Source organism: Verticillium alfalfae, genomic scaffold (assembly GCF_000150825.1).
Source record: "Verticillium alfalfae VaMs.102 supercont1.7 genomic scaffold, whole genome shotgun sequence".
In the NCBI taxonomy this organism is placed as follows: domain Eukaryota; kingdom Fungi; phylum Ascomycota; class Sordariomycetes; order Glomerellales; family Plectosphaerellaceae; genus Verticillium; species Verticillium alfalfae.
The window spans coordinates 28,492-44,942 of record NW_003315032.1 but is presented as its reverse complement, the minus strand read 5'-3'; the positions used below and the strand labels follow the sequence as shown (position 1 = coordinate 44,942).

Sequence of the window (16,451 nt, the reverse complement as noted above, 5' to 3'; positions counted from 1 at the left end):
CAGAGTCCCTTAATAGTTGCCAAGCAAACAGTGGCAAGTCGTCACCGCTAAGGCTCAGCCGAGATCTGTACTTGACATAGATAAAGCGGACATGAGAGGACGGGGATAGTTCCAATAATAGAAGCTCACTGTGGGAAGAATGTTCACCGAGGAAGCTGTGATGTCCCACCTTCGATGGCATCTGTTACAACGCTTTACTGCTCCTTCAGACGCCGGACTCCGATCGGATATCTGAGTTCTTAAGAGGCTGACGGAGACAGGTCCTATACCAGACCACGTCTGGGCATACACTTCCCCCTCGTCTCTAACTTCACGCGGCTGAAGCTCTGTTCCGGGAATAGTTGCTGCAGCCTACAAGTTCAGCGTCGGTACAGGATGACATAGATGACTAGATAGATGGATACCCAGGACATGACAAAAGCCTGTCGCCACACTTATACTCATAATGTACCAAACTGGCTTTTCGCCATGACCACCTTCGGCGATTGCGCCCTCATTCGCTCGTCGTAGCATGAATACAAAATCATGAAAGCCGGTACTTGGACAAGATATCATCTCCAGTTTCCCTGGCTCAGGGACAACAGTCCGGCAATACAGTCCATATCACCCTTCTTGCCAGGGCTAACCTCCCCGCGCATAAATGTCTCCACCTCCCGGTCTGGCCGGAGCATGGGCAGACCTTCGTGGTCCTCGAACACCTCCAGGTCTTTACTCGATTCTTTTCGTCTGCGAAATAGAGGTGCCGTATTGGCTCGGTTGTTTCCGAGCATCCTCGGTGATGTCTGCTCTCGAAGACCTCGTACTTGGCGTCGTGAGTGAGCAAGGTGAGGCGCTTCAAGAGGCAGTGCTTTACGTGTCTGGCAAGGTGACAAGGGAGTCGGGGTAGAGAGCTCCCTCGGAATTGTGGGCGGTACACCATCACCGTCGGGGCTCCAATTCTCTTTGTCTGAATCATTACCACTCGCAGAAGAGATGAACAAAGACATTTTGGGACCTTTGCTTTCCACCCCCGATTTCTGGCCATGATCGTCGTGTGCAGAGATGCTGCTGGCTACAGCGCTGCCCGAAAATGCCCGACTCAATCGAGGCTTCTTGTTTGAAATTCCTGAGTGATTCCTTAGAGGCGGGGCGTTACGTTTCGCGCTGTTGGGCTGAAGCATCCCGCTGGTAGAGCGAAGGAGGTTTATGGCAGCAACGGCGGACCCGCTCGACTCATTTTCAGCTTGTGTCGTCAGTTCATCGCGCTGATCCGAGTCACAGCAAAGCTCCCAGACTTGAGCATCTCTGGATCGCCCGCGGCCGAGATTCACGGATATACTCTGCGTCAGGGCGGAGATAGGAGGCAGAGTAACTTGTGCGGCTGCACTTTGGCTTCGGTGCAGTGAACGCGGCCTCCCTTGCAAAAGACGGGGAAGAGACGTCGGAAGTGAAGATAGGGGAGACGATTGAGGCAGGGACTCGTCATTAGCGACCAACTCAGCTTTGCCCTCGAGGGACAACGAGATGCGCACGTGCGACTGCGACTGGGGTGTTGGCAGAGCAGGCGTTTTGGATATTGTTGACGGAGGTGAGGAAAATCTAAACGGAGCTTGTCTGAGACGGAGGTGTTGATCAGCATGGCGATGGAGTTGAACGTCTTAACAAATGCTCAAATAATTATACATACCTCGGCGTCTCCGCGACCTGGTAAGAGCACGACTTTGAGGGGAAGGAATTGGATAAGTTCCAACGGTTCGCCAAATATCCCATGGTTGCTGGTAAAGGTGTGGAAATCGTGTTCAAGTCCTGTGAGTCCCGCTGCGCCTCTGCATCGGTGTATGGACTTGACGATCGGGCAGCAATGCCATCCCCTCGGGACACAGAATCGGTCGAAGATTCCTTCACCTTGTCCACAAAATTTTGAATGTATGATCGGTTCTGGCTCGAAGTTGGGCCCAAGTCAACTGGGCGGCTAGGTGTTGAAAAAGAATCGTTGCCCTGCGCAGTCTCTGCTTCCACCAAGGAACTCGACGTCACAGGATCAGACGATAGAACCTGCATGCCACCATAACGCAAGGCAGCGATTTCCTGGGGCGAAAGTGGGCGCGATTTCCGGCGGTCATTTTGACGTCGATTCTGAAACCAAATTTGAACCTCTTTCTCGGTTAGAGATACACGTTGCACAATGTCGTGGCGCGCCGTCTTATCAGGCTTTGGGTTGGTCTGGTAAGCCTCTTCAAGGATGGTTTTGTCTTTTGCACTATGATTCAATCGAAGTCAGTCGCACTGGACGGATAGCAAGGGAGGTATCCCATAGTATAGAGCACCATGGTTTCACATACGCGGTCCTCTTCCTCTTGCCCTTGGGGTGCTTCTCATCTGTGGCGCTGATCGCCGCGTCGAGTGGGGCTTCGACTTGAACCTGGGCCCGAGGTGTTGCTGGTGGGATCTCGCTCTGGGAGTTATCGGGAGAGACTCGGTCGGAAGCTGAAGGGGGGGAGGATGGTGATTGTTCCATCGGCGTCATGATGTCGATGTTGGCTGACCGGGGCGGGAACGCACCAGCGCGCGTCGCGTCGTATGGCGGCGGCATGAAAAGACACTTTAAGTGTTGCCCGCGTCGTCGGCCGCGAGTGTCTCGTGACGAAGCTATCGAGGAGAGGCTATCGGTAGGACAGATTTCTGGACCGGTAATATTGAGTATTTGGGACGAAAAGTGAGCAGAGGAGGGCATCTAAGTTGTCTGGCACATTCGGAGAGGCGATGACAAGGTCGGACAGGATGAACAAGAGCATCTTGTACCTCGAGAGGTGCCATGTGCGGGTCGTGCGCCCCGCGTCAATCCCGTCTGCAGCGTGTCCCCCTGCAACTGCATCACGCTCCCGCGTTTGGAGTCCTAGCCAATCGTGTGACGCGCAGTCCACCGCATGAGGAAATTGTGTCAATACTTCACCTTGGGTCTCCACGGCTACGACGGACCCACCGTCACGCTTTTGCTCTTCAGTAAGGATTACCAACCCCCTCCTACAATCGTCGCGTTTCGACTCTTTGTCAGGAGATTCCTTGACCGCAGACTGTCATCGCCATCATTCAACAGCGCTGTGCGTGGCTAGTCAACTCAGTTCTTCACTATTTGATTGGCGCTGATTCGTCTTCACTCTTGCCCACTCCTATGTTATTATGCACCAATGCACCCACCCTTTGCCAGTAGGGTGGAAAGACAGTGGATGAGCATAAAGCTCTGGTGAATTCGCTAAACCTATCTAGCTAGAGCTAGCACGAGTCCACTGGTACTCGCGCACGCGTGTCATCATCACGGTTCGTTTCTAAAGGGTCCGCCCGTCCACCGAACAGGTTTCCTCCGTTCACTCCTCTGGCATGCGGCAGCCTACTGCCCAGCTACCGAGTGCCGTCATTGAATCTTGTTCAGATTCTCGGCCGATGCAGACTTCCTCGCTCCACATGTTCGTGACGAGCCGAGTGTCGCACCCAAACACATGTTCGTTCCTTACAAATCGTCGTCAGATTGCTCGCCAGGGAGGGGCATGGCCGCAGCCTCGTCCATCTCCTTCTTGTACTCGGCTAGGAGCTTCTCATCGACCTGGGCCGTAGGAGGGGCAAGCGCAGGGGCAGCCACAAAGTCCTAGTGAGGTCAGTCAACATGATTCATGCCACACAGCACCTGGGCGCGGCCGAGTGTTAGGAATTTCACGTACGAGGGCAGGGTTGCCGACGAGCTTGCGGGCGAGCCAGAGGAAGGGCTTTTCAAAGTTGTAGTTGGACTTGGCCGAGATGTCGTAGTACTGGAGGTTCTTCTTGCGGTGGAAAGTAATGGTCTTGGCCTTGACCTTGCGCTCCTTGACATCAACCTTGTTACCGCAGAGAACAATGGGAATGTTCTCGCAGACACGGACAAGGTCGCCTGCAGAGAATTCAATGTCAGCCGTTGTCGAGGAAGAGGAGCATAGACAGCAACTCACGGTGCCAGTTGGGCACGTTCTTGTAGGTGATGCGAGAGGTGACGTCGAACATGATGATGCCGCACTGGCCGTTGATGTAATAGCCGTCACGAAGTCCGCCGAACTTCTCCTGGCCAGCGGTATCCCAGACATCGAACTGGATGTTGCCGAAGTTCTACATCTAAGATCAGTCACCCGCATGGGGTAGGAGGGATGGAGGGGCTCGTACGGTCGAGAAGCCAAGAGGGTGGACTTCGACACCGAGGGTGGCCATGTACTTCTTCTCGAACTCGCCAGTCAAGTGACGCTTGACAAAGGTAGTCTGTAAAAGAAGTCATGTCAATATAGGTCCAGATTCAAAACAGAAGAGGCACGACGGTGCCAGTGATGTTCGCCACTGAACAACCGAGGCGGGGTAAAGGGGTTTGAGGGCCCGATAACATACCTTTCCGGTGCCACCGTCGCCAACAAGGACGAGCTTGAAGGTCGGGGTCTGCGATTGCTCGGCAGCCATGGTTGCGAATGCGCGGTCAAGCGATGCGATTGTTGAGGTAGTAAACGGTAAACAAGCGGGGCTAGAGCAAAACAGGTGGTTAGATTGCGCCAGGAGAAAGGCAGACCTCCAGAGCCAGCTGAAGGCATGCGAGGTGGAGATCGAGCTACAGGGGCAGTGAGAACGTACCAGAAAGCGACCGCTGAAATCGTGGATGGGTAAGAGTTGTGATGTCGGTCGTCGAAGGGTGTCGCCGCTGAGCTTTTTGTGAAGGTGTCTTGGGGTTGGGGCGGAATGGCGGGGGAGCAAGATCAGGTACCTTCGCGAGAGCAGGGAAGCCTAAGCGAAAAATTCAGTCATCGGGCTGGACCAACGAGCGGCCGTTGGGTCATATCGTTGATGTGCTGCTTATGTAATGGGCTCTTTCGGGGATGTCCAGCCTGCCCATCGCAGAGCACAGAGAACTTGCTTCCCGGCTGGTTGGCTCAATGCTTTAGGTACATTACTGCCTAGTCGACTGCCTAAGGACCACCCACTGTCGGCCACATGTCTGGCTGCCTCACAATGCAACGAGTCTCCCAGATAAGCAGCGACAGCGTGCCACTTTAACCCAATACACATGAGCCTATATGAGTGGCAGGATCATACAGTCCGCAACGTGTATATGCTGGTATCTGGTGGGTTGCTGGTGGGTGTCAGGAAATGTCCTTCTTGCCCACGAAACATACATGCCCACGTATCACGGGTATCGGTGATCAAAGCCCTGTTCCTACATACTTGAGTCGTGCAGAATAACTTCTTTGGTCGCTCGCATGGCTATGACTGAAGTTTGGCCTGGCTCAAAGAGGCAGGATATGACAGCCAAGAAGCCCCCTGCCACCCCAATCTCGGTTTGGGACGAGATTAAGTGTGCGGACCTCTTGTATGTCGCCCTGTCTGCTACGTATGATCTGAACTGCCACATTTCTCTGAGGCCAGCACGTCAGTCATAAGCTCTCGACCATTGAATGGCGAATGTTTCCGGGGGAGGGGGGCTTGCCTGCTCATTTGCCTGCACACACTCGCCAACCTTCTTTAGGCTGTCGTGGTTACTACGATTCACATGCCCAAAATTCACTATCTCATCTCCTATTTTGAGTCCTGCCTGTTCAGCCGGACTGCCTCCAGTCACAGAATTGACACGCGCAAACGGACGGTCAGTCGTGTGCTCTGTCACTCTCGGGGCAGTTGTCGGAACATCCTGTGCAGCGTCGTCCTCTGAGCCTGGGCGTGCGAAGTACTCGTCTAGATGGCGCGTCACAACTGCCATGAGATCTTTATAGTCGTTGCGGAGGTGGATGATGCGGGCGCGAGTTGTGCGCACTATACAGTGAAAGCTGAATATTGTGATCACGACTGAATATGGGATCACGTACCTTGGGCAACATCAATATCTGCCCTTGGAAATCCATCTCTGGTGGTCAACGGAGTGGTCATGTTCGACCCGTGCTGTTGGCCAAGTCAGTGCTCCAGCTAATGCACCACATGATTTGGTGTTGCAGGGACGAACTGAATCAAGAATGGCACTTAAAGCTTGCATTTCCGTCTCCATCTGAATTTTCTGCGCTTGCAATTCGAGATACGTCAACTTGGTGTAATCCTCCTTGGACGTAAGGAAGCTGGCGGGGCCTGAGGGGACGGTCGGTGCGTGCAGATCATCCATCCTGAGAGGTAATCCCATTACCCTAGGTATGCTGATACCTCTCTCGTAGCTATGCTATGAATGATACACCGAGTCAGAAAGGTAGAACCAGCGACTTCGTCGGGGCGTTGGGGATAGTCGTGGAACGGACTACGGCAAGCAGCTCGAGGCAGGTGATGTTGGTAGGGATCTTATGTACTTGTAGTCTTCAAGGGAATGCACTTACAGCCCCAATCACCCCACATGCCTATCTACATAAGTACGATTACCTAAGGTACCGTACTGTACCGTACAGGGAAAGCAAGGTAAGTAGATACCTCGCCCCAGGTACCTGTGTAGCTCGGCGCCACCCCACGTCCGTGCATGAATTCCTTTTAGTCCCAGTCGCGTTCACGTATTCGACGTCAGAGGCCAATCTATCTAGAAACGTACGAACTGCACCCAAACGCCTGCCTGTACGAATCCTTTCCACGAGCACCAGTGGTAGCCCAACCATCGTGGAAATGGCGACAGGAGTAGACGCAAGGCTCTTGAAGTCTACGAAGTTTCCGCCAGAATTCAATCAGAAGGTGGACATGCAAAAGGTCAACTTGCAGGTCATTAAGAAGTATGGAAACCAGACATCAAATCTTTACGGCTACAACGTGTTGCCTTCCCGGTCGCTGCTGCTGATCACATACTCAATAGGTGGATAGCCAGCAAAATCTCCGAGATCCTTGGAGGCGAAGACGATGTTGTGATTGAGCTCTGCTTTGGGTTGATAGAGGGTTCCCGATTCGTGAGTATCCCTTCAACAGCACTATATTTTTCGCCCTACTAAGCTTAGACATAGCCGGACATCAAAGGTCTCCAAATCCAATTGACGGGATTCCTCGAAAAGGAAACTGCGCCTTTCTGCAAAGAGCTCTGGAAGCTCTTCCTTAGTGCTCAGGCCAGTCCCCAGGGTGTGCCCAAGGAGCTGCTCGAAGCCAAAAAGCTTGAACTCATCCAGGAGAAGGTTTGCCCGACGGCTCAACGATATGTGCGACCCTGGCTGATAACCTTGACCGCAGATCGAAGCAGACAGAGTTGCCGAAGAGTCCCGTCGCCGTCGCGAAGATGCAGATCGGCGACAATCCCAAGGAGGTGACCCAAGAGAACGGCGCGACTGGGGACGAGGGCGAGGAGGTGATACGTGGCGTGGCCGACGTGGCGATCGTGCTTTCGACGACCGCGGACGAGCGAACTATGACCGTGGAGTAAACAGATCCCGATCACCGGGGTGGAACCGCGAGCATCGAGGTCATCGAGCTGAAAACCGAGGATATCAGAGAGACAGTTATGTCCCAAATAGCCATCGTGGCACTGGCCTCCGAGGCGGCGCTGCAGGTCGTCGTCGCAGAAGTACGCGATCACCGTCTGCTGAAGGTTCATCGCCCCGAGAACGTCGCACTCCAAGTCAAGATGGCCCAAGACACCGAGGTCAACGTTCTCCTAGTCCCGGTCCCCGGCAAAGACCTGGTTCTCCGTCCAGACAGGCCAAGCCTCGAAAACGTTCAAGGTCTTCTACAAGACAAAGCAAGCCAATCTTTGCTCGCGATGAGGAAGATTGTCGGTCACGGTCTGCTTCTAGAAGCCGGTCGCGGGCGCCTCCTGCCAAGAGACGCAGGCGTTCTTTGACTCGCAGTGAGTCGCCTGAGGAGCGAGGCCGTCGGTCCCGCCGTTCGTACACACCCTCATCGCCTGCAGCATCCCGGTCTCGCAGCCGCAGCCGCAATCCCAGACGCCCTTCAAGTCAAAGCCGTGACGGTCGTGCCCGATCCAGAAGTTGTTCTCATCATCGCCGAGATCTCTCTCCCAACAACGGCAAGGGGCGACCAAGACACCGTCGTGATCGATCACGCTCTCTATCCTCTTCCCGCTCAAGAAGCCATTCGAGACAACGACGTCACATACGCCGCTCTTCGTCCAGCTCTTCGTCGTCTAGACTTCGACTGCAACAGCCAGGCGCAATCAGAACCCGACCACGTCTAGAAACCGCGGCTCAGTCAGGGGACCAGTAGCATGCCTATGTAGGTAGCGGCTGTTTGGATTTCAGTTCATGCATGGCCCGATGTCCGGAATGCCTGTCCGCCTCGGCTTTGGTGGCGTTCGGGCATATGATCAACCTCAGCGGAAGTGTCGGCATCGTATGTGGTTGCTATTGGCTTTGATCATGTCCACGAGCTTAGGCTCAAGCTGAATGCCGACGACTGCTTTACTGTCGCGGTCAAAGACAGGTCCTTCTTACCAGGTTTCTGAGATTGCGATTCGAAAGATGAATGCCACGGACTTGAATCCGTCTGTCATTTATCTAGGTGCAATGGGAAAGCAAAACGCATCCAGTATGCTTACAAAGTGACCCTTCCTATCGGATGCTTCGTCACAGTAATGTAGCATTTTTGCATGTTATGACCATGAGCAAAAATTGTTTGGCTAGTTGGCTAAGACGGCGCAACCAGCGTTTGGAATAGCAAGTACTTGACTAAAAGGGCCGGCGTTTGCGTTGTAAATCCACTCACGCGCGCCCTTGGGCTTCGTTATCTTTGAGCATATGCATCTCCAGCGACACGAGCCGAGTGACTCTGTACCCTCCATGAGGGACTGTAAAAGGTTCGAAATTAAGTCCATGTCCTTTGATCAACCGCTGTTATACACGCCTCGAACCCTTGCCATTCACTGCCTGATGCTCGGCGCTGACATGGGTCTGTCATCTATCATATAACCGGACCCCCGCAGCGGCCATGAGCATCTTGCGACCTGTACTGCCGCTTCGACAGGCCAACAAGCCTTCAGTCTCCGTTGTCCTGCGAATACATAGTACGGGCCATTCGAGCATGCTTCGCTGCTATTCATTCTCTCGCTTCACAAGTTCTGGTGATCACAGTACAGTAAAGGTACCCCAACCCTGACTACTCTACCATCTGCTCACAGTTGGAAACCCAAGGCTCAAATGCACCGATAAGACATATGGATTCGTTTGTTCACAGGGATTACAAATACAAAACGCATTCATGTTACTCGAAGTACTAGGAATAGTGATACTACGCCAGATACACGCTACTAGCTGGAACACTGGCAGTAGACAAATACCATGCTTGACTTGGTAAACATAGATGCTGAATGATAGCGACAGAATCCGCGCAGGACAAATTACCACGTTTCTGTGTAGATGATCTCAAGGAACGTGGAAATAACTATATATAAAGCCAAGGCATTGCATATACTTGCATCCCACTCTGTGTGTGAGTTTGGTGCCACATGTCAAATATTATCAACAAGGATACTCCTCGATTATGACTGATCCTCTGACACATGTCCCTGAACATTGTCCAAACCAGGATAGAGCGAGGGTATGTGGCAAGGGCCGTTCAGCAGTAACTTTTGCTAGAGCATACTCAGCATCCCCGACATGTCTGAGTGGCGATGAGCAACACCACAAAGCCACACTACACTGCACCCGGCTTAGTTGATCACATGCTGCCATCATTACAGGATTCAAATACATATGGAGAAGTGAACGTTGCTGACAGCCAAAAGCTGAATAGGAGTACAATAGGTTAACAGCTCTATCTTTCCAGCTCCTCCGTGTTTCAAGGTAAGGAGACTGCCACCTCGATAAGCTCCCCCCTGATTTTACAAAGACGTGCTTCCGTATGTCCATGCCGTGTCTCGAGACAACTAAAGCACCTCTCCTATGATTTTCGAGGCCTCGCGGTAGGTTTGGAGAAGCTTCTCACATTTCTCACGCTCCTTCTTGACCCCATCATCCTCGTAAAGCAACTCTTCAAACAACGTCTCCTTGTAGAGCTCGCTCACAAGGCGGTTTTGGACCACATCTTTGCTGTGGTTTACCAGCAGGTGCATGACGGCTTTTGGCACCTGGTCGGCAATGGACTCCCTAACAATGTTGAAGTAAGATGAAATAAGAGCTCTGATAAGCTCAGTCTCCATGGCCTCACGATCAGTCAAAGCTGGCTCACCACCAGCTCCCTAACAAGAGAAGAGTCAGTGCTTGTGACATATTCATATTCAAGAAAAAAACTTACGAAATGCGCGCCCAAATCACGAGAGTCATCTTCGCGTGCCTGTGGTTGAAGAGCAGACCGGCTCGACAGCGTATCGTCATTTCGGCGGATGCTCTGCGAGAAGGTAGGCTCCAAACTTTGACTAACGTGCCTCGCAATGGAAAGGTCTCTTCCATGAGCACTACCAGAGCCCATAGGCATCGGTGAAGCGCCGTCTTTGCCGAAGAAGTAGTTGAGGAATGAGTCTCGCGCGCCGCCGAGCCCCTGTTGGTTGTTCAGCCTCGAAGGGGAGATTGACCGAACACCGTTCACAGCTGCGTTGAGCGAAACAGCACCATGCTCTCTGAGACCTGGAGACAAGCTTCGGGCTCCTTTGACGGCCTGTCGGCGAGCCGGTGCCGAGTCACCCTTTTCGACAACGGCCGACTCTTCGTCATCCTCAGCAGGTGTGTCGGCACCATTCGCCCCAAGCTCCTTAAGACGCCGTCTTTCTCTTCTGTCTTTCTCTTCTTGTATGAGGCGCTTGCGTTCTCTCTCCTGTTTATTGCTAACAACATGACTCATCGCAGCTGCGGCACCCAGAAAGTTTGGATGGTTAGTATTGATGTAAGCGCGCTGAATGGAGATCAATGACTCAACATAGGATGATGCCGGGCCCAGTCTTTCCCGGAGTAGATCGGAAACAACTTCAATTAGTTTGGCCTGCAGTCTTGGGAACCGCGAGAGTTCTGTTGAGCCACAGGTGTGGCAAATTTTGATGAGCTCTTCATAGACAAGTTCAACACAGCGCTGACTAGGAATCTCGAGGAGTTTGATTTGAGGTTTGACGAGAAGGTCGAACGCCATCTCCGGGACGAACAGACTTGGGCGGGGACCAGTTGAGTTGCGGATAGCCGTGCGGATATCAAGGGCGGAAAGGTTAGATGTTGGATCGATAGACTCGAGGGAGCTACCGAACACCGAGTTGAAAATGTAATAGATGCGAGCACCACCACATAGCTCCTTAGTCGAGATCTCAGTCGAAGTGCCGTCGATTGAAGAGATGAAAGAAGTGGCAAAGCGGGTCATGAGCTGTAAGATGAGAGACCCGCGATGTTCCTTGCCACTGAAGTGCATATCGCCGTAGCTGGCCAGTTCCTGTTGGGTTTGCCCCATGAGGGTGTTGAGGCGTGCCTTAATATCCGGCATGCGTTCTCGAATATGCGCCATAAGGGTCGTGTTCAACGTCTTAGACAAGTACTGCGTGCCGCAGCGGGTAGCAATATTGCGATAAGCAGGGTGGTGCTTGAAGAAGTCGGCCTCGTCCTTCAGCGCCTCCTCCATTGGCTTGCTACCCTGGATGTCCTGTTGCGAGCGGTTGACAACGCCAATGAAGCCAAGTTTCAATGGATACACACGTCCCGAGAGGATGTCCAAAGCGTTCGTTCCATGATCCATCAAATCGACCTTAGTGAGCACGCCAATAGTCCGCCTGCCGAGCGGGTCAACGTGTCTCGCTAGCTTTAGAGCTTCCGAGTTGACGATGTCCACATTGGCAGGAGAGACGGCGAGGACGATACTGTTAGGCTTGGCAATGTATTCCGAAATCAAATTGCGAGTCTGCTTCTCTATATCGGTCGGTTGATCGCCTATGGGCACCTGGGAGATTAGTGTTAGCACCCAATTTTCAGTGTCCATCATGGATGCGAGCACATACCTTGGTTAAACCGGGGAGATCCACGAGCGTCAGGTTCAGGACGTGGGGAGAGTAGATTTTTAGGTTTATCGGTTGTCGATTGATACCCTTATTGCTGCCAGCCACTCTCGAGGTTTCATTCTCGATCTCCCGTTTAACGTCGCCGAAGTCGTTGAACCTGCGATTGGGAATGTGGTGGAACTCGGCCCATTCAGATCGCCGAGCTTGAGATGGGGACCTGTAGGGGTCGTTTGCTAGCTCGGTGGTGCTCTCGTCCTCAGGAACGTTAATGAGCTGCAAGATGAGGGGCCGCCTCGTAACGATGCCACTCCCACGGGGCAGGAAATCACGCCCGACAATGTTTTCTAGAACAGATGATTTTCCTGCGGATTGCGACCCAACCACAACCTATGACGAGTCAGATTTAAGAGGTTATGATCAGGTTATACCAAAGGATCACCCACAATTTGCGGAAGGTCAAGGGAGTCGCTGCCAATGGTGTTGAAGACCAAGTCTTGCAGCTTGTTGACGGTGCCCAAAAGGTCATCTCCAAGAGAGGCCATGATGACTATAGCTTGACTGTCGTATCTTGTTGCGGAAAGTAAAGAGTCTGCAGCGATAGGTTGGAATGGTTCGGCGCAGCTAGAAGCTTGAACGCAAGGAAGGTTGATGCCGTCGGAAGGTTGTTGGTCGAGTTCGAAACTGGGGTTGTACCGTGAGACGCGACAATGTCTAAAGTGCAGTCGCTAGTAGCGACGCCGCGTTCTGGAGAGTGTATGGGATTTGGCTGAGCGATTGATGGGCAAAACTGGCAGACGGCTAGCAATGTCAAGCGTGCCTGCGACCTGCGTTATGCTCGGCGTACGGGGGCAAGGTCCTTCTTGATAGATCAATTTGGAGATTTCATGCGCGATCCACCAACTCCCTTGAAGATCTTGGACCTCTGGACAGTTAGCACGGTCCTCAGCCTGGTCCCGACTAGCCGCCTTATGATTGATTGTCTGTAGATAAGGATAACATGCGTATTGCAATAGTGGGGCGAGACGCTCAAGGGCATTATGGCTGGTTACGACACACGCGTTCTTGATGACATCTCAGTAACAATACGTATATAGCTCAAACCGTCGATAGAACGCCACTTGATTCCAGTGACGGTCGGCCGAACAGATCAGGCCGGACCCAAAGTGTTTACTGCGGTAGAATAGTGTGTTTTGCGAACGAGCACTAGTATCTTCTTATCAGTAGTCGAGTACAGCAGCCTGTACCCAGTGTATTCGTGGGAGGGCTATAGTCTGATATCGAGTTTGCCTCGTGGGTCATCTTGCTGCACACACCTCCAGGCTCGTTCATTGCATTCCAGGGTTATTAATACTCTATTGTGGACGACAGCGACGACAAGGGACAGAAACGATTTGCAGTACAGCTTTACTGGGCCTCACGTGCATAGGTAGCCTTCAGGCACACGTTGCCCTCATAGGTCCAGAAGCCTGTAACATCGCACGTCACATCACTATCACCAACATCCGATGAGTTCCTTCGGCAGTCCGGGCGGAGGACCGGCATATTCCAAGCCCACGCCGTGAGCAATCTCTTGACTTACTGGGATGGATTTTTGGATTTTAGACATCTAATGTTCATCTTACAGTCCGCAGCGGGGTAGCTTCCCCCTCGACCACGATGGTATCCTTCTCCCGTCGCCCTGCCAAATCCATGACAAGCTTTGCTAACCCCCTGGGCGTGTCATCTGCCAACAGGAGAGTGTAAACATGTCATGGCTTCATACTTGTCTTGTATGAAGAAAGTTTCTGGCGTCAATGATGCCGCGTGTCGAGATCTGGCTAAGTCTTATTTGACCTGCCGCATGGACCGGTGAGTTACGCTTGCAGAGCAAACTTCGCGCTGGCTGACTGACATTGCCTCAAGCAACTTGATGGCCCGAGACGACTTCAAAAACTTGGGATTCGGGAACGATTCTCATGAAACCAAGCGGACGGGTGGGCAACAATCACAGGATGGTGAAGGAACTAAAGGAGAATTGCGATGGTAAGAGAATGCTTTGGCTCAGGTAGCCGGCTTTGCTACAAGCCCTTGGCGCATGCTGCCCTACGAACGGGTTTGGTTTGTAGGTGTGCAACCGAGCTTGATAATAATAGGAACTTGATATCTAATCCGCATGTGATCTACTCCAGTTGAGTTGAGCGTGACAGGCTGTAGGCTGCTTAGGTTCTTATTTCTATGGGCAAGGTCAAATGTGACTGGGTACCTGGCACTGGTGGTATCTTTGTTCTTGGCCCGCCACACCTGAGTAGGTACCTAGGTAGACGCGTCTGTGCGGCGATGTCGCGTAACTAACTGCATTGTTGAGTTGGTGCCGTTGCCGTGACGACCGTGTCGAGGACCAGCCCAACTCAACTCAAACCAGTGATTACAAGATTGTAATTGAGGCCACAAAACACCCTTCAGACAAGACGTACACCAAACAGACAAATCTGCACTGTTGCCCAAGAAGCCGTCATAAATCCTTAACTTTGCCGACTTCACATTTATTCGCGAACTGGCGGCGAACGGCCCTGATCCATCATTTCGTGAGAATGAACCACAAGAAATCCACCGAAAAGACCCGAAAGGTCACCCCGCCATCGCCGACGTACATGGACAATGGGCAATTTGGTAAGAGCTAAGTGTACACATTGGTTGCGGTCCATCAACACGAACGATTGATCTGACAACAAGGGATACATGCAGCTGCCTATCTTGCCGACCTTCGAAACAATCGTATTGCTCGCCCGGGCGGCGCAAGGCCCTTGCCGCCCACGAGCGTTCGAAGCCGTGAAGAGCGGTCCACCAGCAAAGATGATGCCATTACCATAGGAACTTCGCCTGCAAGCGTGCCAGAATTACTGAGTAGTGCCGGGGCGACTCCCAACACCAAATGTAATACTTCCACCAGTGTGCCGTCCCGTCTCTTGAAGGCAAGCATGAAAGCCCGCGATTATCAGCCTACTCAGCCCAAATCACTCAACGGACCTTCCGATCTGTTGCCTAGTGTCAAGTACATAGAAAGAGGTCAGAGGTGGATGGAGAAAGAAGAAGCAGGCTCTCTTCGCCATGCAATGGATGACATGAAGCTTGCCGACAGTCAGAGCACACATGATGACAGCGACGAGCGGAAATTGTACGATGCAGCACAGGAAGAAGCCTCAGAGCTAGTGTGGCAGCATCGTCATGGAGTCGAACCTCAACCTAATGCGCCATACCGCTACAAGCCCCACATGAGGAAGAACAGCTATCAGCACGCTCGCACGGCAAGCTTCGGAAGGAGAACTGGGGGTAACGCTGTGACGTCTCTGGCGGGCGAAGCGACCTCGTCCAACAGGTCCTCGATTGACACCAACGCGCATTCTCGCAGAAGCCGATTCTCTTTGGGATACTCACATGTACCATCTGCCGACGGAGCGTATAATGCGTTTACGGAGACTCTGGTGCACGAGCCTCGTATGCAACAAGCAGCACCGCCAACACCCCTTCCACCGGGGAGCCGCCGGGCTAACACCAAGAGGAATATCAGTGGTGAGATTGATCGTCCGTTCTCCGGGGACCAGATCTGGGAAGAACCTGAAGGTACATTGCCTTACAACAACGCCCATGTCCCGCAAATGGGTGTAGATGCCCCCTTCACAGCCGCCTCAGAGAAATCCTGCAATCAAGGTCACTTCACTGCGACTTCGCCTGCTAGAGGAGTCGGTGCGCAGAAGGCAAGGGTCTCGATCAACATTCATCGCGAGCCCCCTAGCCAGTCACGAAACCCTCAGTATACAACCAATATTTCCCACGTCATTCTTCGGGAAGACCAAGAAACGTGTAGGGATAGTGGGGTCGAAAGAAGAAGCAATGATATTCGAGAAGCGACCAGCATGAGGTTGAAGGACCGCAGTGCCAAGTTGCCCACTCCTTCCGCCGTCAGCGACAATCCAGGACGTCCTATCGTAAGCTTCGACACAGACTGGAAAGCTCCAGAGGACACGGTTGATAAGAAGCCAGGGTCAGCTATCAGCAGCTCGTCCCCATGGAGAGAACAATCAGGTCACATATCACCTACTACCCCCCTGATCGTGATACCAGACCAGGATGACATGGATTCGGAAGCGTCCCGATGTCCACCGGCGCCTTCCATCATCGTCCAGGGTGCATGCGAAATACCCAACGACATGCCAGGCATCCCATCAATCGTAACGCCCGAGGATAACCATCATGGAACAAGATCGTCGACACGTCCTCTTCCAACACCGCAGGCACGAGGGGGCAAAAACGCAGCCGGCACACAGCCTAGAGGCCACTGGTCGCCAGCTCCCGTAAGGGACTATCGGTCGAGCACCTCATGTCACGAATGTAGTCTTCCAATCGAGGGCCGCTTCGTTGCACTTGCTGGTGTCCCAGAACGGTTCCACCCCCAATGTTTCACATGCTACTCTTGCGGTACAGGGCTGGAAGCTCTCGAAATCAGTCCTGAACCCGAGTTGCATCGTACCAATCGCCTGAGCAGAATCAGGCGTAGGGTCGAGGGGGAAATTCTGGAAGAGACGCCAGGCATGACACGAGAAGAGGACGGAGACGAACG

The 16,451-nt window shown here is 52.8% G+C and overlaps 7 protein-coding genes across 7 annotated transcripts; 3 read left to right on the top strand and 4 right to left on the bottom strand.

Annotated features, from left to right (window-relative positions):
• Positions 1–551: 551 nt before the first annotated feature.
• VDBG_05845 (conserved hypothetical protein) lies at positions 552–2,506 on the bottom strand (the record flags this gene model as incomplete). Its single annotated transcript, XM_003003357.1, has 3 exons — positions 552–1,593; positions 1,667–2,239; positions 2,322–2,506. The coding sequence occupies 3 exons, from the start codon at positions 2,504–2,506 to the stop codon at positions 552–554; spliced, it is 1,800 nt and encodes a 599-aa protein (XP_003003403.1).
• A 698-nt stretch (positions 2,507–3,204) lies between these two features.
• Positions 3,205–4,704, bottom strand: VDBG_05844 (GTP-binding nuclear protein GSP1/Ran; the record flags this gene model as incomplete). Its single annotated transcript, XM_003003356.1, has 6 exons — positions 3,205–3,622; positions 3,696–3,901; positions 3,960–4,113; positions 4,168–4,260; positions 4,384–4,513; positions 4,621–4,704. 5 exons carry the CDS (start codon positions 4,450–4,452, stop codon positions 3,488–3,490), a joined length of 657 nt encoding a protein of 218 aa, XP_003003402.1.
• Positions 4,705–5,217: 513 nt separating this feature from the next.
• Positions 5,218–6,133, bottom strand: VDBG_05843 (26S proteasome non-ATPase regulatory subunit 9; the record flags this gene model as incomplete). Its single annotated transcript, XM_003003355.1, has 4 exons — positions 5,218–5,399; positions 5,471–5,793; positions 5,847–5,919; positions 5,981–6,133. The coding sequence occupies 4 exons, from the start codon at positions 6,131–6,133 to the stop codon at positions 5,271–5,273; spliced, it is 678 nt and encodes a 225-aa protein (XP_003003401.1).
• A 482-nt stretch (positions 6,134–6,615) lies between these two features.
• On the top strand, positions 6,616–7,771 carry VDBG_05842 (conserved hypothetical protein; the record flags this gene model as incomplete). Its single annotated transcript, XM_003003354.1, has 4 exons — positions 6,616–6,719; positions 6,800–6,890; positions 7,172–7,350; positions 7,423–7,771. 4 exons carry the CDS (start codon positions 6,616–6,618, stop codon positions 7,769–7,771), a joined length of 723 nt encoding a protein of 240 aa, XP_003003400.1.
• A 1,857-nt stretch (positions 7,772–9,628) lies between these two features.
• VDBG_05841 (dynamin-A) lies at positions 9,629–12,669 on the bottom strand (the record flags this gene model as incomplete). The annotated part of the gene is made up of 4 exons (XM_003003353.1): positions 9,629–10,123; positions 10,180–11,796; positions 11,855–12,241; positions 12,298–12,669. 4 exons carry the CDS (start codon positions 12,394–12,396, stop codon positions 9,812–9,814), a joined length of 2,415 nt encoding a protein of 804 aa, XP_003003399.1.
• Positions 12,670–13,213: 544 nt separating this feature from the next.
• VDBG_05840 (cytochrome c oxidase assembly protein COX19) lies at positions 13,214–14,013 on the top strand (the record flags this gene model as incomplete). Its single annotated transcript, XM_003003352.1, has 4 exons — positions 13,214–13,412; positions 13,479–13,513; positions 13,588–13,702; positions 13,757–14,013. 4 exons carry the CDS (start codon positions 13,360–13,362, stop codon positions 13,878–13,880), a joined length of 327 nt encoding a protein of 108 aa, XP_003003398.1.
• Positions 14,014–14,424: 411 nt separating this feature from the next.
• VDBG_05839 (LIM domain-containing protein) lies at positions 14,425–16,372 on the top strand (the record flags this gene model as incomplete). Its single annotated transcript, XM_003003351.1, has 3 exons — positions 14,425–14,503; positions 14,579–16,185; positions 16,316–16,372. The coding sequence occupies 3 exons, from the start codon at positions 14,425–14,427 to the stop codon at positions 16,370–16,372; spliced, it is 1,743 nt and encodes a 580-aa protein (XP_003003397.1).
• Between the last annotated feature and the right edge of the window lie 79 nt (positions 16,373–16,451).